The sequence below is a fragment of the Pseudorca crassidens genome, chromosome 7 (assembly GCF_039906515.1).
Source record: "Pseudorca crassidens isolate mPseCra1 chromosome 7, mPseCra1.hap1, whole genome shotgun sequence".
Classification (NCBI taxonomy): Eukaryota; Metazoa; Chordata; class Mammalia; order Artiodactyla; family Delphinidae; genus Pseudorca; species Pseudorca crassidens.
In genome coordinates, this window is record NC_090302.1 from 25,940,155 (window position 1) to 25,960,370 (window position 20,216).

At 41.4% G+C, this 20,216-nt stretch overlaps 1 protein-coding gene and 1 long non-coding RNA gene across 6 annotated transcripts in view; one reads left to right on the forward strand and one right to left on the reverse strand.

The window, feature by feature from the left end:
* Nucleotides 1–15,684, reverse strand: part of RAD23B (RAD23 homolog B, nucleotide excision repair protein) — a 44,125-nt gene extending 28,441 nt beyond the window's left edge. Inside the window, exons 1-2 of one of the 2 annotated variants that reach the window (XM_067743743.1) lie at nucleotides 15,238–15,684; nucleotides 2,478–2,559 (exon numbers count right to left, since the gene is read on the reverse strand). In XM_067743743.1, the coding sequence (XP_067599844.1) occupies nucleotides 2,478–2,559; nucleotides 15,238–15,303 (148 nt within the window). In that variant the 5' untranslated portion in view covers nucleotides 15,304–15,684. The remainder of the gene's footprint in view (nucleotides 1–2,477; nucleotides 2,560–15,237) is intronic. The other variant, XM_067743744.1, reaches the window with a different exon arrangement.
* A 24-nt stretch (nucleotides 15,685–15,708) lies between these two features.
* LOC137227598 (uncharacterized) overlaps nucleotides 15,709–20,216 on the forward strand; it is a 199,491-nt gene continuing 194,983 nt past the window's right edge. For 2 of the 4 annotated variants that reach the window (XR_010944927.1, XR_010944928.1), the window contains exon 1: nucleotides 15,709–16,055. This is a non-coding gene — a long non-coding RNA (uncharacterized lncRNA). The remainder of the gene's footprint in view (nucleotides 16,056–20,216) is intronic. The other 2 variants (XR_010944926.1, XR_010944925.1) reach the window with 1 other exon arrangement.

Sequence of the window (20,216 nt, forward strand, 5' to 3'; positions counted from 1 at the left end):
TCGTGATGGAAGAAAAAATGAACGAACTGCCTGCTCCCACAAATACTGGATACCTGCAACACAGAAATGTTCCACTGCTATAAAAATAAGATACTCATAGTGTCCTGATACACAGAAATGGTAAGATAATATAGAACTGAGTAAGGCACACAGACTATGTAAGATTTTAGTCATGCAGAAGGACAAATGAAAGGTCAGGATTCCTTCAGGCTTCCTTTTCCTTGAAATTCGTTTTCCATTTTTAAAAAGTTATTGAATCAAAAGCTGCAAGCATTAAGACAAAAGGGAATAGTGTCTCTACTCAGCATAGGATTGAAAAAACAGGCCAAGATTAGGAAGCAGAAATTCTAGTTTTATGTCTGCCATCAACTACATGCATCTCTTCAGGCTTCTGATTCCTCATCACAGGGCTGGTGTTTCCTCTAAACCACCTCAGTTAAGAAAATACTTTAAAATCTCTATGTAGGAAGAGACAAGAATCCATGGGCAACTCAAGATTCACCTTACCGACATCTACAATGACAGTGCTCAGTATTTCTTCTCAAGAACAAAGAAAAGAATTTTCTCCACAAAATTCACATATCAAGTCTATTTTTAACACACATTTTTCTGGTTACTAGTGAGGCTAGTTAATTTACAATTTCCTATTCATATCCTTTGTTGCTTTTTAATTGGGTCATCCTCTCCTTACTGATTTGTAAGAGCTCTTTATATAATCTGAATATTAATCTTTCTTCTCCTGTCGCTTATTTATAGTGTCTTTTGACATATAAGGTCTTCTGTATTCTTCAATTTTGGTATTTTATTTAAAAAACAGATACACTGAAATTTAATTTCACAGGAATGATTCCAAGTACATTAATACACATAATCAGTATAAATGGTTTCATTCCAATAGATTAAAAAAGATGCTCAGCTTGATGGGAAAACTGAAGAAACACATGGACCCCTATCTTGCACCACTCACAAAAATTAACTTGAAATGGATCAAAGACTTAAACATAAGGTCTGACACCATAAAACTCCTGGAAGAAAGTGTAGGGAAGAAAGTCAGAGATTTTGGTCTTGGCAATAATTTTCTGGGCATGATGCCAAAAGCACAAAAAATAAAACAAAAAAAATGGACAAATGGGACTACACCAAACTCAAAAGCGCTGCACAGCAAGAAACAACAAAATGAAAAGAATTCCACAGAATGGAACAGACTACAGAATGAGAGAAAATTTTTGAAAACCATATATCAGATATGGGGTTAATATCCAAAATACATAAAGAACTCAGTCAACTCAATAACAAAAAACCAAACAATCTGATTAAAAATCATCAGAGTAAACCAACATTTCTCCAAAGAGGACATCGAAATAGTGAACAGACAGATGAAAAGATGCCCAACATCACTAAGCATCAGGGAAATGCAAATCAAAACGAGGTATTACCTCACACCTGTTAGAATAGCTATCATCAAGAAGACAAGAAACAACAGGGGCTGGTGAGGTTGTGGTGAAAAAAGAATACTTATACAGTGTTGGTGGGAATGTAAATTGGTCCAACCACTATGGAGTATATGGAAGTTCCTTAAAAAATTAAAAATAGATCTACCATATGATCCAGCAATTCCACTTTTGGGTATATACCGAAAGAAAATGAAAACAGGATTTTGACAAGACATATGCACTCCCATCTCTACAGCAGCACTATTCACAATAGCTAAGATATGGAAACAATCCAAAATGCCCACCAATGGATGAATGAATAAAAAAGACGTGACCCATATACACAATATCATTCACCCATGAGAAAGAAGATATCTTGCCGTCTGCGACAACATGATGAACCTTGAGAACATTATGCTAAGTATGATATCACTTATATGTGGACTCTAAAAACCTAAACTTATAAAAAAAAAGTATTTTACCTTGGTGGTTACCAAGGGTATGGGGTTTGGGGGGAGATAAGAGTGATGGTGTTTAAGAGTACGAACTTCTAATGAGTAGTAAATAAGCCATAGAGATCTAATGCACAGTATAATGAACACAGACAATAACACTGTACTGCTAACCATGTAATCTGATAAAGATCGTTACACTGGCAATCATATTACAATATATAAGTGTATCAGAGTAACACCCTGTACACCTTATACAATGTCACACAAACTAATTCAATAAAAAAATTTTTAAATTCAAAAAACAAAACAAAACAAATACAGCCAGTTACATAATACTTACAAAAGATAAAACTAATAAGCAAAACTATCTAACATCACTGCATGGAGAAATATATAAAGCAAATGTGAAAAAACAGAGGACTGAATATTAATAACATTCAAATGACTGTTCATTCTCTGCTTTTATTTGTACAATGTTTCTGACAATCAATTTGTATACACTACAGTTTGTAAGATGGCAATTTCTAAAACTAAAGAATGTCACAGTACACAAGAAAATGGCATATTAATTTCAGCATTTAATGCATACCTGCATAAATTAATTTTTGACCTGCTACAGGAAAGGCATCTTTACCCTTTTCAGATTCAATCTTCTCTTTCAGTGCTCTTACCTATAGGAAAAAATTTTTTGATTTTTGAAAAAGTCTAAGCAAATGAAAATCCAGAATCTGAACAAATGATGCAAGATAAAAATTTTATACATACTATCAATGACTCCAAAAACTTCAAAGATCATGTCTTTATAATATTACGTCAAAAAGACCTATTATTAACAACCCATACTACTAGGTAGAAGTATAAACTGTTTTACCATCTGTTCCACGTACACAGTTTTTTAAAAAAAGACTTTATCAGTTGACTTTATAAGTCTATTCAAAATAAAGGTTTCAAAAGCAGAAAGTTTTGATTCTCACTATAAAGTTTATGGGCTTATTTCTCACAGAGTAAGAAAGTAAAGAAAAGCTCTCTAATCTAAAAGGTCTAAGAAATAAAGTGGTCTTGTCCACAATAATAAAAAAAAGTTAAATGTGAATGTTAAAAGGCAAATTATTCACTTTAAAAGTGGCTAATGTTTCATTATAATCACCTGAGGGAGCTTTACAAAGACCAATTAAAATATAATTTCTGAGGGTGGGTCTGGACATCAATATTTTTGAAAAGCTTTACAGTTGGTTTCAAAGTTCAGCCAAACTTGAGAACCACTGTATTACTTCAATGATCTTGAACAGGTAGCTCAGTTTTTCTCAACATCAGTCTCATCTATAAAGAGGGACTGGAATACATGATCTTTATGGTCTTCCATCCCTAAAATTACATGACCACAGGTTCATTATGAAGTATTGATACTTAGAAAAAGAGTGCAATCAATTTCTGAAGTAGGGTGGCACAGGAGTAGGAAAAAAAAAGGCAAGGAGACATAATGGAACTAAATTTCACTACTTTAAATGACCAAGAATCAAGGGGGAAAATTCCATTTCCTTCAGTTCCCAGAATTCTTCTAAAAATTGTCTGGGGCTCCCCTGGTGGTGCAGTGGTTGAGAGTCTGCCTGCCGATGCAGGGGACACAGGTTCGTGCCCCGGTCCGGGAAGATCCCACATGCCACAGAGCGGCTGGGCCCATGAGCCATGGCCGCTGAGCCTGTGCGTCCGGAGCCTGTGCTCCGCAACGGGAGAGGCCACAACAGTGAGAGGCCCGTGTATCGCAAAAAAAAAAAAAAAAAAAAAAAATTGTCTGAATTGATAGCTCTGAGCTTTAAGTGGAAAACTGTCACAATAGGGATACAAAAGGTAGGGTTCCTCCCCAAATCACATTGCTACTCTAAGTAGTAGCTGAAATCCAAAACCAGCTCTTCTGACTCCAAGCTTTAGAGCAGAGTATTTTGCAAATGCCACATAAATCACCCTTGCTATACTGATCTTCCTGAAGTGGGCCAGTAGCATCACTGCTATTCTGATATCCCCAAAGTGGAAATCCATCACAAGAATCTCAACCCGCTATATATATGATTAAGAGTGGGAAAGGAGGACAAACAACAACAAAAAAACCCTCTAGTCATTTTACTACTAAATAACATTGCTTCAAAAAATCAAAACTGTGATTAAAGAATACTAAAACATAACAATGAGAACTCTACATAACAATACCTATATGATGTGGTTAAAAAAGTAATCATAGACTAACACTAAACATGTTTATTATTAAAGAAGGAAAACTAATAAACTAAGCACGCAACTCAAATAGAAATAACAAGACACATAACAAAAGAAAAAATGCAAATAAAAAGTTAAGAGAAATGGTAGAAAATGCCAACAGAAAAATGGACAAATGACAGGGGCAGGCAATTCACAATTATACACCCAATAAAAAGAAAAGCTCAACATCATTAGTAACCAAAAGCACAAATTTTAATGTCAGACATCATTAATCCAATAGACGGTCATACTGGAAAAGACTGTCTTGAACAATTTTTGGTGATAAGTGTGAAGAGACACACTCAGAACAAGGGTATCAAATGATATAATGTTTTGTGGGCAATATGCCAGGACACCTTGACATTTTGGGGGCAGAGGGGGTGTGTGTGTGTGTGTGTGTGTGTGTGTGGATTCAACGCAGCAAAACCACCTTGGGTCATGTGTCAAAGAAAATACGTGAACTTTTGTAGTATTTGAAGTATATCTCAATAAAGATGAAAAAAATACCTTGTAGTAAACAATCCTGTTTACAACGGCATCAAAAAAAAAGAAAAGAAGTGAACCAGACTTTGGAACCAGGTTCCCTGACCTGTCCAAACTTCTGGCATTGTTCCTTAACCTCAACCCAATGATCTTTACTTCCAATCCACTTAAGTCATCTACTCACAGTCATTCAGGACACAGGCTGAATCTCATTATCCCCAAAATGCTCTTTGAAATGGTAAGTGCCAATCTCCTATTCCCACCAGCTCTCTCAGTAACTGTTCACTACACCTGGTCTTGCATCTCATTACAACTTTGGTTCCTTGAGCCTCTACTTTCATTCATTCTGATCTTTACTGCAAGCTCTATTCAGCTTAGACAATAATGCCACTGCTTCTATCACTTTCTTCCTAACATCACAGACTTGTTTGCCTTTCTGTTGCTCCTACCAGGTAAAACTCCACATCTGGACCAGCACAGTTGAATTTATTTGTCAGTACTCAAAATAAAATTTACTTCAACCACTGTGGTGTCATACTCTTCTACCTCACTTATCTAACACATCTCACCTTTAATGTCTAACCAGCTGCCTATCCACATTTATATCCAGTCTTCTAAATGTTACTGGAGAAAAAGAACGACACCCCCAATCCTTCTGTTCCCCTGGTTAGCCCTCTTCTCCCTCCTCCAAGAGGTTGTTTGAAACCTGTACTCTCCTCTAAATCTGATTCCCAACACTCCCCCGCAACCCCCTGCAGATGACCATTTTCTACTTCAAGGTACAGAAGACACCACAGGAACTCACACCCTCAACTTTCTGCTACCAAACTGACACATGGTTTTTTGCGTCCAGATCCACCTAATCTCAATCTTCTTCCCTACTAAATGAAAGCTATCCCTCTCTTCAAATCTAATTCCTTTCTCCAGTACCTTGCTAGATTCATTGTTGCCTACTCCCCCACCCCGCCGAGTTGTATTTTCAACCTCTCCCTCAAAGCCACTTCATTTCCATTCACACTTAAACAGACCCAATTCTCTATCATCTTAAAAACACACAAAATCCCCCACAGTCTCCTCCTCCTCTTAGTCTCAAGTAATTTTCAAAAACTTAACTATACATTGTCTTTACTTACTCATAACCCCACACTTATTACTCCAGGGTGCAACACAATGCTGATAAACTGAGGCACAGACTTTGTTCTCATTCTGCAGCTTATTTTCTGCAGTAGTGCTACTCCCACAATTCCATTAAGACTGCCCTCACCAGTACCACTAAATTCAGCAACATCATCATCAGATACTTCTTAGTCCTCCTCTGTAGTATTACTTGACCTCTCTGCCACATTTGACAGTACTGACTCATCTCTCCTGTACGCACTGTTTTCCTTTGGCTTCCATAACACCACACTCTTCTGGTTTTCCTCCTCTTTGTTCACTCCTTTTTGAAATCCTCTTCCTTGCCGAGACCTTTAAGTGTTACTTAGGGCTATGCCCAAGACTGCCTTTTCTTCTACACAGACTTCTAGGATAATCCATTTCAACTACTCCTAGTTTTAAGAACCATTCATATGTCATGTGTATCTCTAGCCCAGCTCTCTCCTGACTCTACTTGACACCTTCACTGGATGTCCCATAGGCATCTCAACCATAATGTAATTGCTGAAAGATGGTTTCTAGACTACTTTGTCTAAGTCTTCCCTAACTCAATCAAATTGAGCATACTTTAAAACAGCTATAAAGAAAGGCCTTCTTTCTGGATGTTGCAAAGAAGGAAAAGGTAGCAACTCTGCACATGGTTTCCCTTGGAAAGGTTATGTCCAACAGCCAATGTAGTTATGACTCCTCTGTGCTGAGCCCCGTGCCAATACTTCCAATAAGTCATCTCAACAGGATGGATCTAAAACTGAGCACTATGATCCCAGTAAATAACCAGGCTTCTCCAAGGCTAACAAACAAGAAGCAGGAACTAAACTTTCATTTTGCTGCTTATTTCCCCCTAGATAAAGAATGGGAGTTTACCATTGATTCAACTAGAGACAATGCATGGTTAACACTCAAGAAGTCAAATTTTTTCTAGCCACATACTTCTCTCTTACAAAATTGTGTGCATTTTAAAAGAAAAATATACTCAACATCTAATACTAAACATAGTTGACGTAGTTTTTATTTTTTCCCCAAAAGGGAGATAATCACTATGAAAAAGTGCCAACACAAAAGCAGATCAGTTATCCTTTTTCATCCCATTCCCTTGTGAGGTATTTGTCTCTTCCTTCTCCTATATTCCTCACATTAAATCATTTATTCAGTTGTTCCAACTTACCATCTAACTACTTCCCAATGTGAACACTATATTGCATCCCATGGCACTACCCTAGTTCAGGCCAACCACCATTAAAAGTAGTTCTTTCGGGCTTCCCTGGTGGCGCAGTGGTTGAGAGTCCGCCTGCCGATGCAGGGGACACGGGTTCGTGCCCCGGTCCAGGAAGATCCCACATGCCACAGAGTGGCTGGGCCCGTGAGCCATGGCCGCTGAGCCTGTGCGTCCGGAGCCTGTGCTCCGCAACGGGAGAGGCCACAACAGTGAGAGGCCCGCGTACCACAAAAAAAAAAAAAAAAATTAGTAAGAGCAAATAAGTTTTGGCAATTAAACGATTAGCAAAAGGAAACAGAGACCTAAAGCCAAATATGTTTACAAAAGAATTTCATAGATTTACGCTACGGGCAAAGCTTTTTCCTCTTTGGTTCCTTGGGTGGTATCCTTCCATTTGAGAAACTGGTGCAGGCACCAAGGAGTATTTCCTGAATCTCTTCCACAAAGTTGGTTTCTGCTAATTCTAAAAACAGAATTATGAAGATGTTGGTTGACATCAGTGCAACAGGAAAAATCTCCCCACTGGACCCAAGGAATGAAAAAAATGTGGCACAAGAGTTTTGTTGTTTTTTTTTAACTGAAATAACTAAGACTACAGTATTAATAATATGTGGATAAACAGTAAACAAAGGCAACCAATTCTCAAATTAGGGTTATGATCCAAAAGGCTACTTTTTAAAATATAATTTTAAATACAGAATTAATTTCCCCCCACAGAAACTATGGTATTCAGGCTCCTAAACCTACCTATTTACGCCAATTTAATCTCTTCTATTATAAAATATATCCCTAACAGTATGGTTTCAACAATCAAAACAGACACAGACTTTGAAGACTGAAAAGTAGAAACTCCCAAGTTACTTGTAAATTTTCAAGTTTCTATATAGGCAGAAAATGGATCTAACATACTACAAAGAAGCCACCTACCTCATTCAACCAGAAGTGTGTGGCGGAGAGGGCAGAGGGAGAGACAAATAACAATTTTTATCTACCTGTTGAAGTATCTAGGACCTATTCGTACATATTAGTCATTTGTAGTTGGTCTACTTCCTCTGCTGGAATAGGTATATGTAATGTTAAAGGGTTTATAAAGTTCATTCTATTATAAAATTAGCTCTTTGAGACATTACACAAGGAATGTATTTATCCAAACTTATAGGCAACAGACATGGTGTCCTCCAGCAGGATTCACTGTTCTACAGCAGGCTTAAATTTAGCACATTTCTTTCCAAAGGCAACAGAAATTTTATACATTATCTATCAAATAATCTCAATTTCCAAGCTAAAGCTAGAACACTGCTCTCAACACTGAAATTGCTGATTACATCAAGCTAAGAAAATGAGGATATCTCACTTACACAAACCTTGTTCAAAAAGGACAGTGAAAATACTGATCAAAATAACTGTAAACAGGACTTGTTAAAAAAGAAATTGCATAGATTTATTTCTGATTTCACAATTCACCAAAAATTTTTCAGATCCATAATCTCATCTGATTTTCAGATCAACTCTACGAGGAAGGCAGGTAAAGTATTATTACTCCCATTTTACTCACAAGAAAAGAGATTTAAGTACTATGCTCAAGGGCACAGGGCAACTATAAAGTGGGAGAAAACTCTCCTCTAGTTTAGGAATAGCATGATGTATTTGAAAGAGCAAGATGTTAAAAAAAAAAGCAAACAGACTCAAGAGCTACTCTTAAGTTCTGATGTGAGGAAGAGGGAGAAATGGAGGAGTAGACAAATGTGGAGACAAGGGAGGGTTTTATTAAGACAAGGAAAATGTTTAGATACTCTAGAAATGGAAAAATTGGGCTTCCCTGGTGGCACAGTGGTTGGGAATCTGCCTGCCAATGCAGGGGGACACGGGTTCGAGCCCTGGTCCGGGAGGATCCCACGTGCCACGGAGCAACTAAGCCCGTGCGCCGTTAACAGGAGAAGCCACTGCAGTGAGACGCCCGAGCACCACAGACAAGAGTGGCCCCCTGCTCACCACAGCTAGGGAAAGCCCGCGCAGAGCAGCAAAGAGCCAATGCAGAAATAAATTAAATAAATTTAGAAATGGAAAAATCAATGATTGTAGAAAAGGAGAACTGATGGAGTGATGTCCTTCATAAACGACAAGAGTTTAGGATGCTGTGTTAAAGTGGGGGGGGATTGGCCTTAGATAGCACCATCCACAATACATAGCTATCTCCACAATAAAAGGAGGCTAGCAGGTAGGGAGTTCCAGTAGGATCTTGTAAAAGTTCTGTCCCGACTGTTTCTATATTTTCAATAAAACCTAAAATCTAGGGTCACTGATTGAAAATAAAGAGAGAAGATGGTATGAAATCTGCCTATGACAGTGGAAAAGTGAATAGTGAAATGTATGACTGTCACTACAAGGGCCTGATTACGATTATTGTTCAGGAATTTAAGTGAGACAAGTCAAGGTGCCTATGTGTTCGCCTTCTAGCTGCACAGGTACAGACACAGACTTGAATTTAATCATATTTGGAGTATTTCAAACAAGAATAATGGAGTGAGAGTGGGACCATGTTGTTAAGCACTATCACTAAGCACTCTGTGTATCACATCAAACTCATATAACCATCAAAACAATCCTGTGAGGTTAGTACTTCCATGGCTGTGTTCTCTTTTTACAGATGAGGAAACAGGCACAAAATCGGGTAACTTGCCAAAGGTCACATCACACAGCAAGTACTAAGGCCAGGATTGAAACTTAGGCAGCCTGGCTCAAGAGACATGCTATACCTGACCCTTGCAAGGGAGTGATTATAGTCACTGACTCTATCTTAGCTGGGCACGAGGGGAAGGCCAGTGAAAAGGAGTATGGATGGAATAGACTGTAAGTCTCATTAGCATTGGAATCAGAGGGAAGTTAAAGTGGGATACTAAAAACTGATTACTGTGGATGGGGGGAAGAGCTACAGTTACTGGTTGTGATAAGAGGTGGTTACCAGTCATGAGTCTGAATAACTGAGGTAGAGTAGAAGGAAAGATCAATGGATGAGCGATTAAGGAACAGAAGGTCAGAGTATGGGCAAGAACATCATTCACAGACAGTAAAACTACCAAGGCCATTGCTGTATGACCCCAGGCAAGTTACCAATCATGCTGGTCTCCATTTCTTCTTTTTAAAACATACACTATTACATATTTTCCACAATTCTGGTGTGTGTGTGTGTGTGTGTGTGTGTGTGTGTGTGTGTGTGTGTGTGTGTGTGTGTGTGTGTGTGTGTTTTTTAAACGATGCCTACCATAGGCTGTGACGCTCAGAATTATTGTGATCATTTTCACATGTTTCCCACTCATTCCTCAATCCTACTTCTGATTTCTCAAACAGTAGATACATTTGACCTTTTCTTCCTCTTTGAAACTTTTTTCTTCTCTTGGATTCTTCCTACCTCAAAGGTTGCTCCTTAACTGACCTCTTCAGTACTCAATCTCCACGCATCCCAGGCTTCAGCCCTAAGCCCCATCCCACTACATTCTCACCAGGGTTCCTCAATTCCAGTAGCAGAGAAGTTAATTACACATAAGGGATAATCTAGGCACTTGGACTCAATTTTGCAAGGCATGGACACTGAAAAAGACTGTGGCAAGATGGTCTCATCCAGTCCAATGGATTGAGGTCAAACATATATGCTGCTTATTGTCATGTCTCTAACTCCAGCCCAAATGCCCCTTTGGGACGGAAATTCATAGCAAATCTCCTTGTCATTTCCACCTGAATGTTTAATAGGCATCTTAAACTTAAGTCTTGAGTTTCCACCCCAACCCCTAAACCTGCCCCTCTCCCATCCCTCCACATCTCAGGAAAGAACACAAGTATTCACACAAGTTATACAACCAAAACCTATGTTTAATCTTTGATTTCTCAATTTTCCCCACTCCAACGCATCAAAAAATTCTCTCAACTCTATCCTCCCAATCATATCTCAAATCCCTCCACCTCTCTTTGTATCTCCACTCCTACTTCCCTGGTCAAAGCCTTGACCTCTTAAGACTGTTGTGCAAGCCTTCTAAATGGTCTTCCTACTATCTATTCTCCATACAGCAAAGTAACCTTTTCAAATCATAAAAAAAATAATTTTTCTCCTCTGCTTAAAAGCCCCCAAAGGCCTCCTATTTTACACTGAAAACCTTCAGTTTATTACAAAGCCCTACAGGCCCTGGCCCCTTGCCTAACTCTAATCCCTTACCTCTCTTCTCCTTTAACTACTAGATCAACAATACAGGCCTTTTTTTGATTCCCAAAACACACTCTTAAAGGTCTTTCCCTACAGAAAACACTCTCCCCATCTCTGAGTGCTTACTATTCAGATCTCAGTTTAAATGTCACCTTATTTAGAAAGGCCTTCTGTGACCAATTTAAAAGTAGCCACCCAGTCATACACTATCAAATTACCTCACCCTATTTCAATTCTCTACATAACTCTTACCGCTATCTGTTTTTTAAAATTTGCTTTCGACTAATTTATTCCACTATAATGTACACACCATGACAGCAAGACCTGATATTTTTAGTAAGTATTCAACAAACAGTAAATAAATCAACATGCAAACACTGAGGGATCATTGACTTGGCAATTCACCAAAAAATGTATTTAATTCATTCAAAAGATCTTTATTAAATGCCTACTGTGTGCCAAGTATAGAAAGAGCAAAGGTCTGATACAAACCATACCAGGCTTCCCAGGTACTACAGTATTTTGTTTTACCAATATGCCAAGAAACGTTAGTTTTTACCTCTGTGATACAGTGTTTTAATATGTTTACTACTTAATGTTTTAATAATCGAGGGAACTTCCATAATAAGGTACTATCTTCAGCACAACTCTGTTAAAATACAATAAGCCACAATGGGAACAATTTGCTAATAAATGATGGCTAGTAAATCCCATGTACAAGACTAGTACTCAAGTAGTATTTTATAGCATAATCACCATTACACAAATATACCACAAAGTGAGGTTAATTCTTTGCAGATTACTGCATAGCATATTAGATATACTGTCTATAGAAATTAAAACTACTGTATCTTCACAATTCTCTTACCAAAAACTTCCAATGTATACACATAACTTTGATGTCACTTATATAATACAATCATATTTCAGCTTATGCATTTAAAGTCTCACCTGAAACTTACTGTTGGTTTTTTCCCCAGTTATTCTATGAGGAGATGAATTATTATTGTAATAATAAAATCACTGTTTTGTAATGGTTAACACTAAAGGCAGTGCATGGTAATGGTCAAGTAAATGGTACAAAATGGCAAATGAATGTTAAGAAAGTTTTTCTTGTTAAAAAAGAGGCAAGGGAGGACTTTCAACATTCAAACACTAAAGCAAATACAAACACCTTAAAAACAAATCCTCTTGCTTTTTCTACTTTGTGCATCTACTCTATAGCCACTGACAGAGCTAAGACTATGTCAATATGGCTCCCAAGAAGACCCAGACCATGTCTCCCATGTCCCTGTACTCCTCCAGTTCTGCCAGTCAAAGCTCACTGAACATTCACTTGTTGAGCAAATGATTCACTCCCATGATTCCTCTTATCTCTGAGTCCTTTCACTCATTTTCGCTCCTGCTCATCTCAAGCTCACAAGTTTCTATACCGGCCACCTCAAGTTACTTAAGTTCCTTAAGGTTTCTTAGTTCCTTCTAGGTAAAAATAAAACCTTTGAGCAGCCAAAATAGAGGTCTTAGAGACCAAAATCTGTTCATTTTATGTGAATCTCCCTAGAGGTCTCAGTAAAATCCTATTTTTTTCCCTTTATTTTAGATCTATTTCTAATATCCTTGGTTATCTAGCTTTCACAAATTATAAACAGGACACTTACAGCCTCCCTCTATTTATGTAATTTTCATTGCTTCTTTTCTTACTGGAATTTTCTCAAATGCTGTATCAAAAATAAATATTTAATTAAAAATCACTATAAAGATGGAATTAAAATAGTTCTAACATTTTTCCCATTTTTAAAATTTAAGTCCATTAAAGTAAAAACCCACAAGTCATTTTAATGTAAATGTTCCAGTATATCCAGATTAGGTGTTTTCATTTCTTGTCCCAGCCTAACAATGTTAGCTTTTATATTTACATAAACAGCAACAAAATTATATTTGGACAAACAGCAATAAAAAGCTAAAGAAGCAACTCTCTGTAACAACTGAGCTTTCTGAAAATATACCTCTAGAAGTATGTTTCATATAACTTAAATCCCCTTGGAAATAAACTGGAAAACAGCAAGTACAGTTAAGAATCTATACAAATACAATATTGGCTCTAAGATAAAGAATGCATAAAATGCCTAAAGAGCTATACAAACTTTATAGAACATAAATAATTCAGTGGAGCTGTAGAAAGTCACTGCATAACTTCAATAAATCCACAGATATTTACCAAAAAAAAAACCTTTAGGTTTCAATAATCTTGGAATTAATTGTGAATATAAGCTGGTAAAGTTCCTGCAGCACCAACACGTGTCACTACAAAAATCCAAAGTCAATAACATTTTATGAAAAGTTTCGTCTGAAAACATTAAACAGCTGCATTAACTTTCATCCTTTAACTTCCAAGTATACACCAAGCAGTAAAGGAATACTCAGGAAGAATATGATTTTTGTTAGTAATAGCAATCCACAGGGTGTTGTCAATTACTTCTGAGAACACTGAATTTCTCATCTAAAATTGCTATCTCCTGCACCTTTAAGAATTTACCACACAGCATATTTACACATATAATTAAATATCTTGAACTAAAATCATTTAGTACCACAATTCCAAAAAGGTTGGGAACTACTTTTTTTAAATAATTAAAGGTGTAGAAAACTTTAGATTAAATGATATAGGTAAAACATAACACTATACCCTCACTCAGAGGTATGGAGTGATTAATAATCGATTCCATTTACTGACCACCAATTAAATAATATTTAATCTTCACATCTTTGCAAAACAGGCACATAGCAAATAAGTTAGAGCCACACAGGGGAGCTCAGGATTATTTAATTAACTAACACTAAGGCCCCAGATCTCCACCAAAATTGAATCACCTATTCTTAAAAATACAGATGGGCTGAAAGTTGCTGCTTTAAATACAGCCTTATGACAACCTCAATGGTGTACAGCATCACAATTCCAGAACACAAATAAGTTTACACTGAATGGCATTTTTAGATCTTGGCAAAAAGTTGTACTGATTTCAACACAGTGCCTTTTTGCACTCACAAATACACAGGATGACATGAGAATTTAACACGTGAACTTCTGAGGTGTTCAAGAGTTTACAGAAGAGATTCAAAGTTTTTATTTTCTTTTTTTCTCCCCTGAAAGGCTATTACTTGGGGGTTGGGTGCAGAGTTCCGACTCCTACAACTTCCAGACTTCTAACACAGGGAACTCATTAATCTGGAGTTAAGTTTGAGCCTGGATTTCAAGGGCTCTAACCCAACAAACTTCACCACCAAAGAGGGCTCAAAGGGCAATCTACACATGGGTGTGGGTTGGGTGGCGGGAGAACTGCAGCGAAACGATTCAAGATATAGGCAAATAAAAGGGTCACCAATTCTGCGGCGAAGGGGGCAAAGAATGCATTTTCACCACCCCTCACCACTCGCCTCTCACTGTGCAGCAGACGGAATCTGATACTTTTTATTTAAGGCTCATTATCTCCAGTTAGCGCTTCCTAGACCTCAGCGCCTAACCAGATCCACTCAGGGACAGTGGTGACGCCGACATCTCCCTCCCCCACCCGTGCACCCACCATCGGGGAGCCCGGCTAGACAGCCGAGGCAGCCCTGACCTCCCCTCCCCCTCTGGACCCTCCGCCGAGAGCGCCCAGGCCGAGGCCTCCTGTGCCCAGCGGGCGTGTACTCCACGCCATCTGCCACCAGGGCTTCGGTGTCCGACCACTGCTTCCCCTTACTCCTGCCACAAAGCCCACAGCCAACTCTGAAGGTCCGGTGGGCCGCTTGCCGCCGGGCCCCCGGGCCGTGCCCGCGCTCGGAGCCCGCAGGCCTCATCCAGCGCCCGGGGCCCAAGACCCCGCTCGCCGGGCCCTCTAGGGTGTACCGGAGGTCTCCCCGCTCGGGCGCGCCGCCGGGCCCCTCTAGAAGCTGAGGCCGGGGCCCCGCACACGGCCCCGCCGCACCGCCCCAAGCCCAGGCCCGGTGGGCGCCTCGCGCGCCTCCCCTGCCCGGTGCCGGGCTCCGCGCTCCCGCCGCACTCACCGTCTCGTCTGGGTCGATGTCGATCTTGAAGGTCTGCTGCTGTAGGGTCTTCAGGGTGACCAGCATGGTGCCGCCGCGCAGCTCCGCTGCCGGGCCTGCTCCGGGTGCTGGCCGCTGGGCGGGGTCTGTGGCCTGGCGGGGCCCCGGGGTCGCCCGCGCTCCTCGCGCACTAGGGAGGAAAGCGGTGGGGGTGGGGGCTTGTCACATTCGCCCTGCAGAGCGGCCTCTCCCCCAGCCCTGGCCCCGGGCCGCGCCGCTGCCTCCGCGACTGCGGCCTTCCTCGCGAGCACGAGCCACCGTGCTTCCTCACGAGCCCGGCGCCAGCCACTGAGTCTGCAGGAAGCGCCAGGGGCTCTGCGAGATCAGCAGAGAATCCGCTACCTCACCACAGGATGGTGGCCGCCATCATCGTGACTCGCCGAGACGCACCCCCTCCCCCACCCGAAAAACCTGGGGGATGGGGTCGGTCTGGCTGAACGCGCAGGCGTAGGGTGCGGCGAGCCTGTGCGCAGGCGCAGCCAAGAACTCCGCCCCGGAATTGGGGCGGGGCGGCGCGGATTACCGTTTTGGAATGTCGGCGGCCTGGATTGCGCGTGCGCAGGCGCAGTCAGTGGGCGTCTCGGGGTTCTCGGGGCTTCCATGGAGAGTCTTCGGCCCGGGCGTTCTCCAAGCCCGCCGCGGTTCGGCCTACGTCCAGACTCCGCCCACGTCCAGGCTCCGCCCTGTTGTCTGAGTTGCGCAATCCATAGCCGGGGAAGCGCTACGTGGAGACCGGACTGAGTGGATGCGGAGCCCTGGAGCTGGGGAACTAGAGGGCGGTAGGTCGGGGCGGGGTTTAAGTGAAAGGATTGTGACAGCCACAGTAGTGGGCCGGCGCTTGCAGGGCGCTCGCTGTGTGGCTGAGTCCTTGTGCCGGCGACTGATTCTTTTATTCTGAGAGCATTGACTCCAGCGCTAGACTGCCTTGATGGACCTTGAGCCTAAATACAAGGTCAACTTATATCACTCCCCCGGGCAGAACTGTCCAGTGGTTCCTCATCTCACCCAGAGTAAAAGTCAAAGTTCTTAGAACTGGATACACAGCCCCTTCCTTTCATATCTTACTCTCACGGCTGGCCCTAGGCGTTGTTGGTGGATGTTAGACAAACGCTCTCACCTGAGAGCCTACCTTCGCCCTTGCTGTTTCCGCTCCGAGTCTTCTTTCCCTAGCTACCTGGGTGGCTCGCTGTCTCACCTCCTTCAAATCTTTGCTCAAATGTCGCCTTCTCAGAGAGGTCTACCCTGGATACCCGACTTAAAACAGCAACTTTCCTAGCTCCATTACCCTGGTGTTTTTCCTATAGCATTTATCATCTTCTAATTGCCATATAGTATACATATTTATTAGGTTTATCATCTTTCTCCTTTCAGTAAATCACAGACAAGCTGCACAAAGGCAAGGACTTTGTTGTATCTCCTGATGTACCCCTAGCATGAAGAAACATGTAATGCAGGCACAGTAAATATTTGTGAATGCGTAAATATGCTTTCGGTTTCTCATCAGTAAGATGGGGATAATAATAGCATTCAACTTCATTGATTATTGGAGGGGGGTGTTGAATAATGTATGTAAAATCTTAGTACCAGAAACATAGTAAGCATTCCCTAAGTAGATAGCTATTTGTAGTATGCCTATTTACAGATAAGAAAACTGAAGTATAGAGATGATGAGTAATGTACCTGGAGTCACCCACCTGGTAAGTGGCAGGTCCAGAATTTGAACCCAAGCAGAATGACTCCAGAGCCTGTGTTCCTAGGTGCCTGACTATCCTGCCTCTTAATAGGTTTTGACTTAAAGTAGTTCAAGTATAAAGTTACAGTTAGGTCACTAGCTGTGTGACTAATTGCAAATTACCTCTCTGGACCAGCATCCTCACTGATAAAATGTCACTGCTTGGTTTTCTGTGGATATAATGCTTCCACGGAACTTTGCCGACCAGCCTCCCTCTCCACTAACCTGGTGTTGCCCCATTCACAGCACATCTCTCCCTGTACTGTAATTCAGTATCTAACCTTCCGCCCTCTGTATTCCTGTATATCTACTGCTAGTCACCAGGTGATCTCATCTTGCCCCTTGTTTTGAAATACCTCCAGCCTGGACCTCTCCCCTTAGCTATGGATAGAGTTAGCCAATTGCCTACACAATATCTTCACTTGAAATATAGTAAGCCTCTGAAACTTACCATGGCCAAACAGAACCGTTGATTCCCTCTGGACCTCCCCTCCCTCTGAAACCTGCTCCTCTCCCAGTTTTCCCCCATCTTAGTTCCTGGCACCACCATCTACCCAGGTGCTCAGACCAAAAATCTAGTCATCATCCCTGATAAATCTCTTCCCTCTCTTCCTCCCCCCACCCCACCCCTGCCAACCACCACACCTAATCCATTATCAAGTCCTATCAACTTTATTCTCCAAGTTATATCCCCAATTCAGCCATTTCTCCCAATTCTACTTCTACAACCCTAGGCTAGTGCATCAGTATCTTTCCCCTGCCTCCCAACTGGTCTCTCCACTTCTACTCTTTTTTCAACCTCCCCAGCAGAGTGGTCTTTTTCAAATATAAATCATGTCACATCTACTCTTAATACCTAATTATACTTAAGAATAAAATTCAAACTCTTTACCTGGCCTTGGGGAGCTCACATGATCTGATACTTGCCAAACCCTCTGGCCCCATCTCTTTCCTTCTGTCTCCCTCTTGTTCACTGTCATCCCTCGAACAGGCCAAGCTGGTTCTCGTCTCTGGGCCTTTGCAGCTGAGGTTACTTCAGCCTGAAACTCTCTTCCCAGATCTCTAATTGACTATCTCCTTTTCATCATTCAGGGTCCAAGTCATAATTTACTTCCTCACAGAGGACTTCTTCAACAACTTTAATAATATATAATAAACATACATTAACGCTTTAGGCAAGGCACCATTTGAGGCACTTTCCATGGATAATCTCATCTGAGCCCCACAAAACTCCATGTGATAGTACAACAGTACCCTGGTTTAAAGATTTTCATGGCTCTACCTGAAATTATTACTTTTTATTTGCTTGGCTAAATAGTACAGGTTGGACAGCCTGTATGCCTCCTCGTCTGATGTAGATGTGTTTGCCAAGAGTCCCACCGTTCACATGACAGATGATAAGACCCCCTCCAACCCCCCAACGCAAAGGCCACCAAGATGAGGGTGCTTATGAGCAAGGCCTTGTAGGATAGGCCTTGGGCTTCTTCAAGAGCTATTGGGCCAAGATAAAAAGACAGGAGGGAGTCATTGATTCCAAATACTTGGTAACAAGCCAGGGAATTTTGCTTGCATTTTTGGAAATCAGTCAAGTAATTTCAGGGAAGAAGATGAGCAAGCAGAGATGCAGCAGCTGCTGACTTAGAAAATACCAGGGTAAAAATGCCACACTCCAAGCCATTCACTCATCAAATAGTTCTTGAGACTCTCTCCATGCCAGGAACTGTTCTAGGTGCTGAGGATACAACAAGAAACAAAGTCCCTGCCCTCATGGAGTTTGTATTCTAGTGGAATAATAGATAAACAGATAATAAACTAAAAATCAAAGTTATCAATATTTATGGTATATGGGGTACTGATAAGTGCTTTTTTAAAAAAAAAAAAACATGAAGAAGATCAATAGTACAGAGCCGAAATAGTATTGCTACAGCGAATGTGCCAGATATTTTTCATTCCCCTCCCCCATCTTCTTACCCCTTTTTCACCCAGCAGTTGGCCCCAAGAGGGCTGCCCTGTATGGGCTACCACAGTTGGCTTCCTGGGGAGTCCCAGCAGGAGATAGGACTAAGGGAGGAGAATGAAGTTAGGCCATGTATTCCTCTTTGTGGTTGGCAATGCTCTTGATACAAGGTCATTGCTTCTGTATCCTGACCTTCCAGGTGACTCTCTCCTTCCAGGTTCTGGTACCTGCTCCCCACCTTGCCCCTTCATGCCTAGAGGGCCCCTACTTCTCACTCCAGGGTGCTGTACTGTCCTTGCAGTGTCCCTGTATGCTTCCCTACATGATTGTGAAGAGTCCCTTTAATTGAATATCCATGAACTGAGTGGCTTAAAACAATCGAAACTTATTGTCTCACAGTTCTGGGGGCTAGAAGTCCAAAATTAAGGTGTTGGTAGGGCAGTGCTCTCTCTGACACCTGTCACGGTGAGTTCTTTGTTGCCTGTTCCTAGCTTCTGGTGGTTTGCTGGCGGTCATTGGCATCCCTTGGCTTGCTGCATCACCTCAGTCTCTGTCTCCATCGTCATGTGACGTTCAACACTTGTATGTCTGTCCCTCTGTGTCTCTTCTTATAAGGACACCAGTAGAATAGGAAAAACTCTATTGTTTCTCCTCTACTCACCGCTCAATTACTACTCTTAATATTTACTTCCGATCACCAAATGTGTGGGCTTTTTTCCCACACCAAGTAATTCCCCAGTTCTCAGCAGACACCAGCTGGGTGTCCTGCCGTTCAGTTCAGTTCTGACACTACCTGGAGTTAGCACCTGATCACACAAGTTAAGGGCTCAGTCCCACCAGACTGCCCCTACTTCAGAGGCCAATTGCAAGTCCTAACTTGTCACCTGTACTTCAAACTGAGCAGCTACCTACTGGGATTTCCACGACCCCCTCCTTGGGTTTGATCATTTGCTAGAACAGTTCACAGAGCTCAGGGAAACATGTTTACTAGCTTATTATATGATAAAGGATACTGATGACCAACCAGATGAAAAGATATATAGGGTGAGATCTGGAAGAGTCCCAAATGCAGGAGCTTGTGTCCCTGTGGAGTTGGGGTGCCCCACCCTCCTGGCACGTGGATACATTCACCAACCCAGAAGCTTTCCAAAATCTGCACTTTGGGGATTTTTATGGAGGCTTCATCACGCAGGGGTGATCAATTATTTACCTCAATTTCCAGCCTCTCTCTCTTCTCTGAAGAATGGGGGG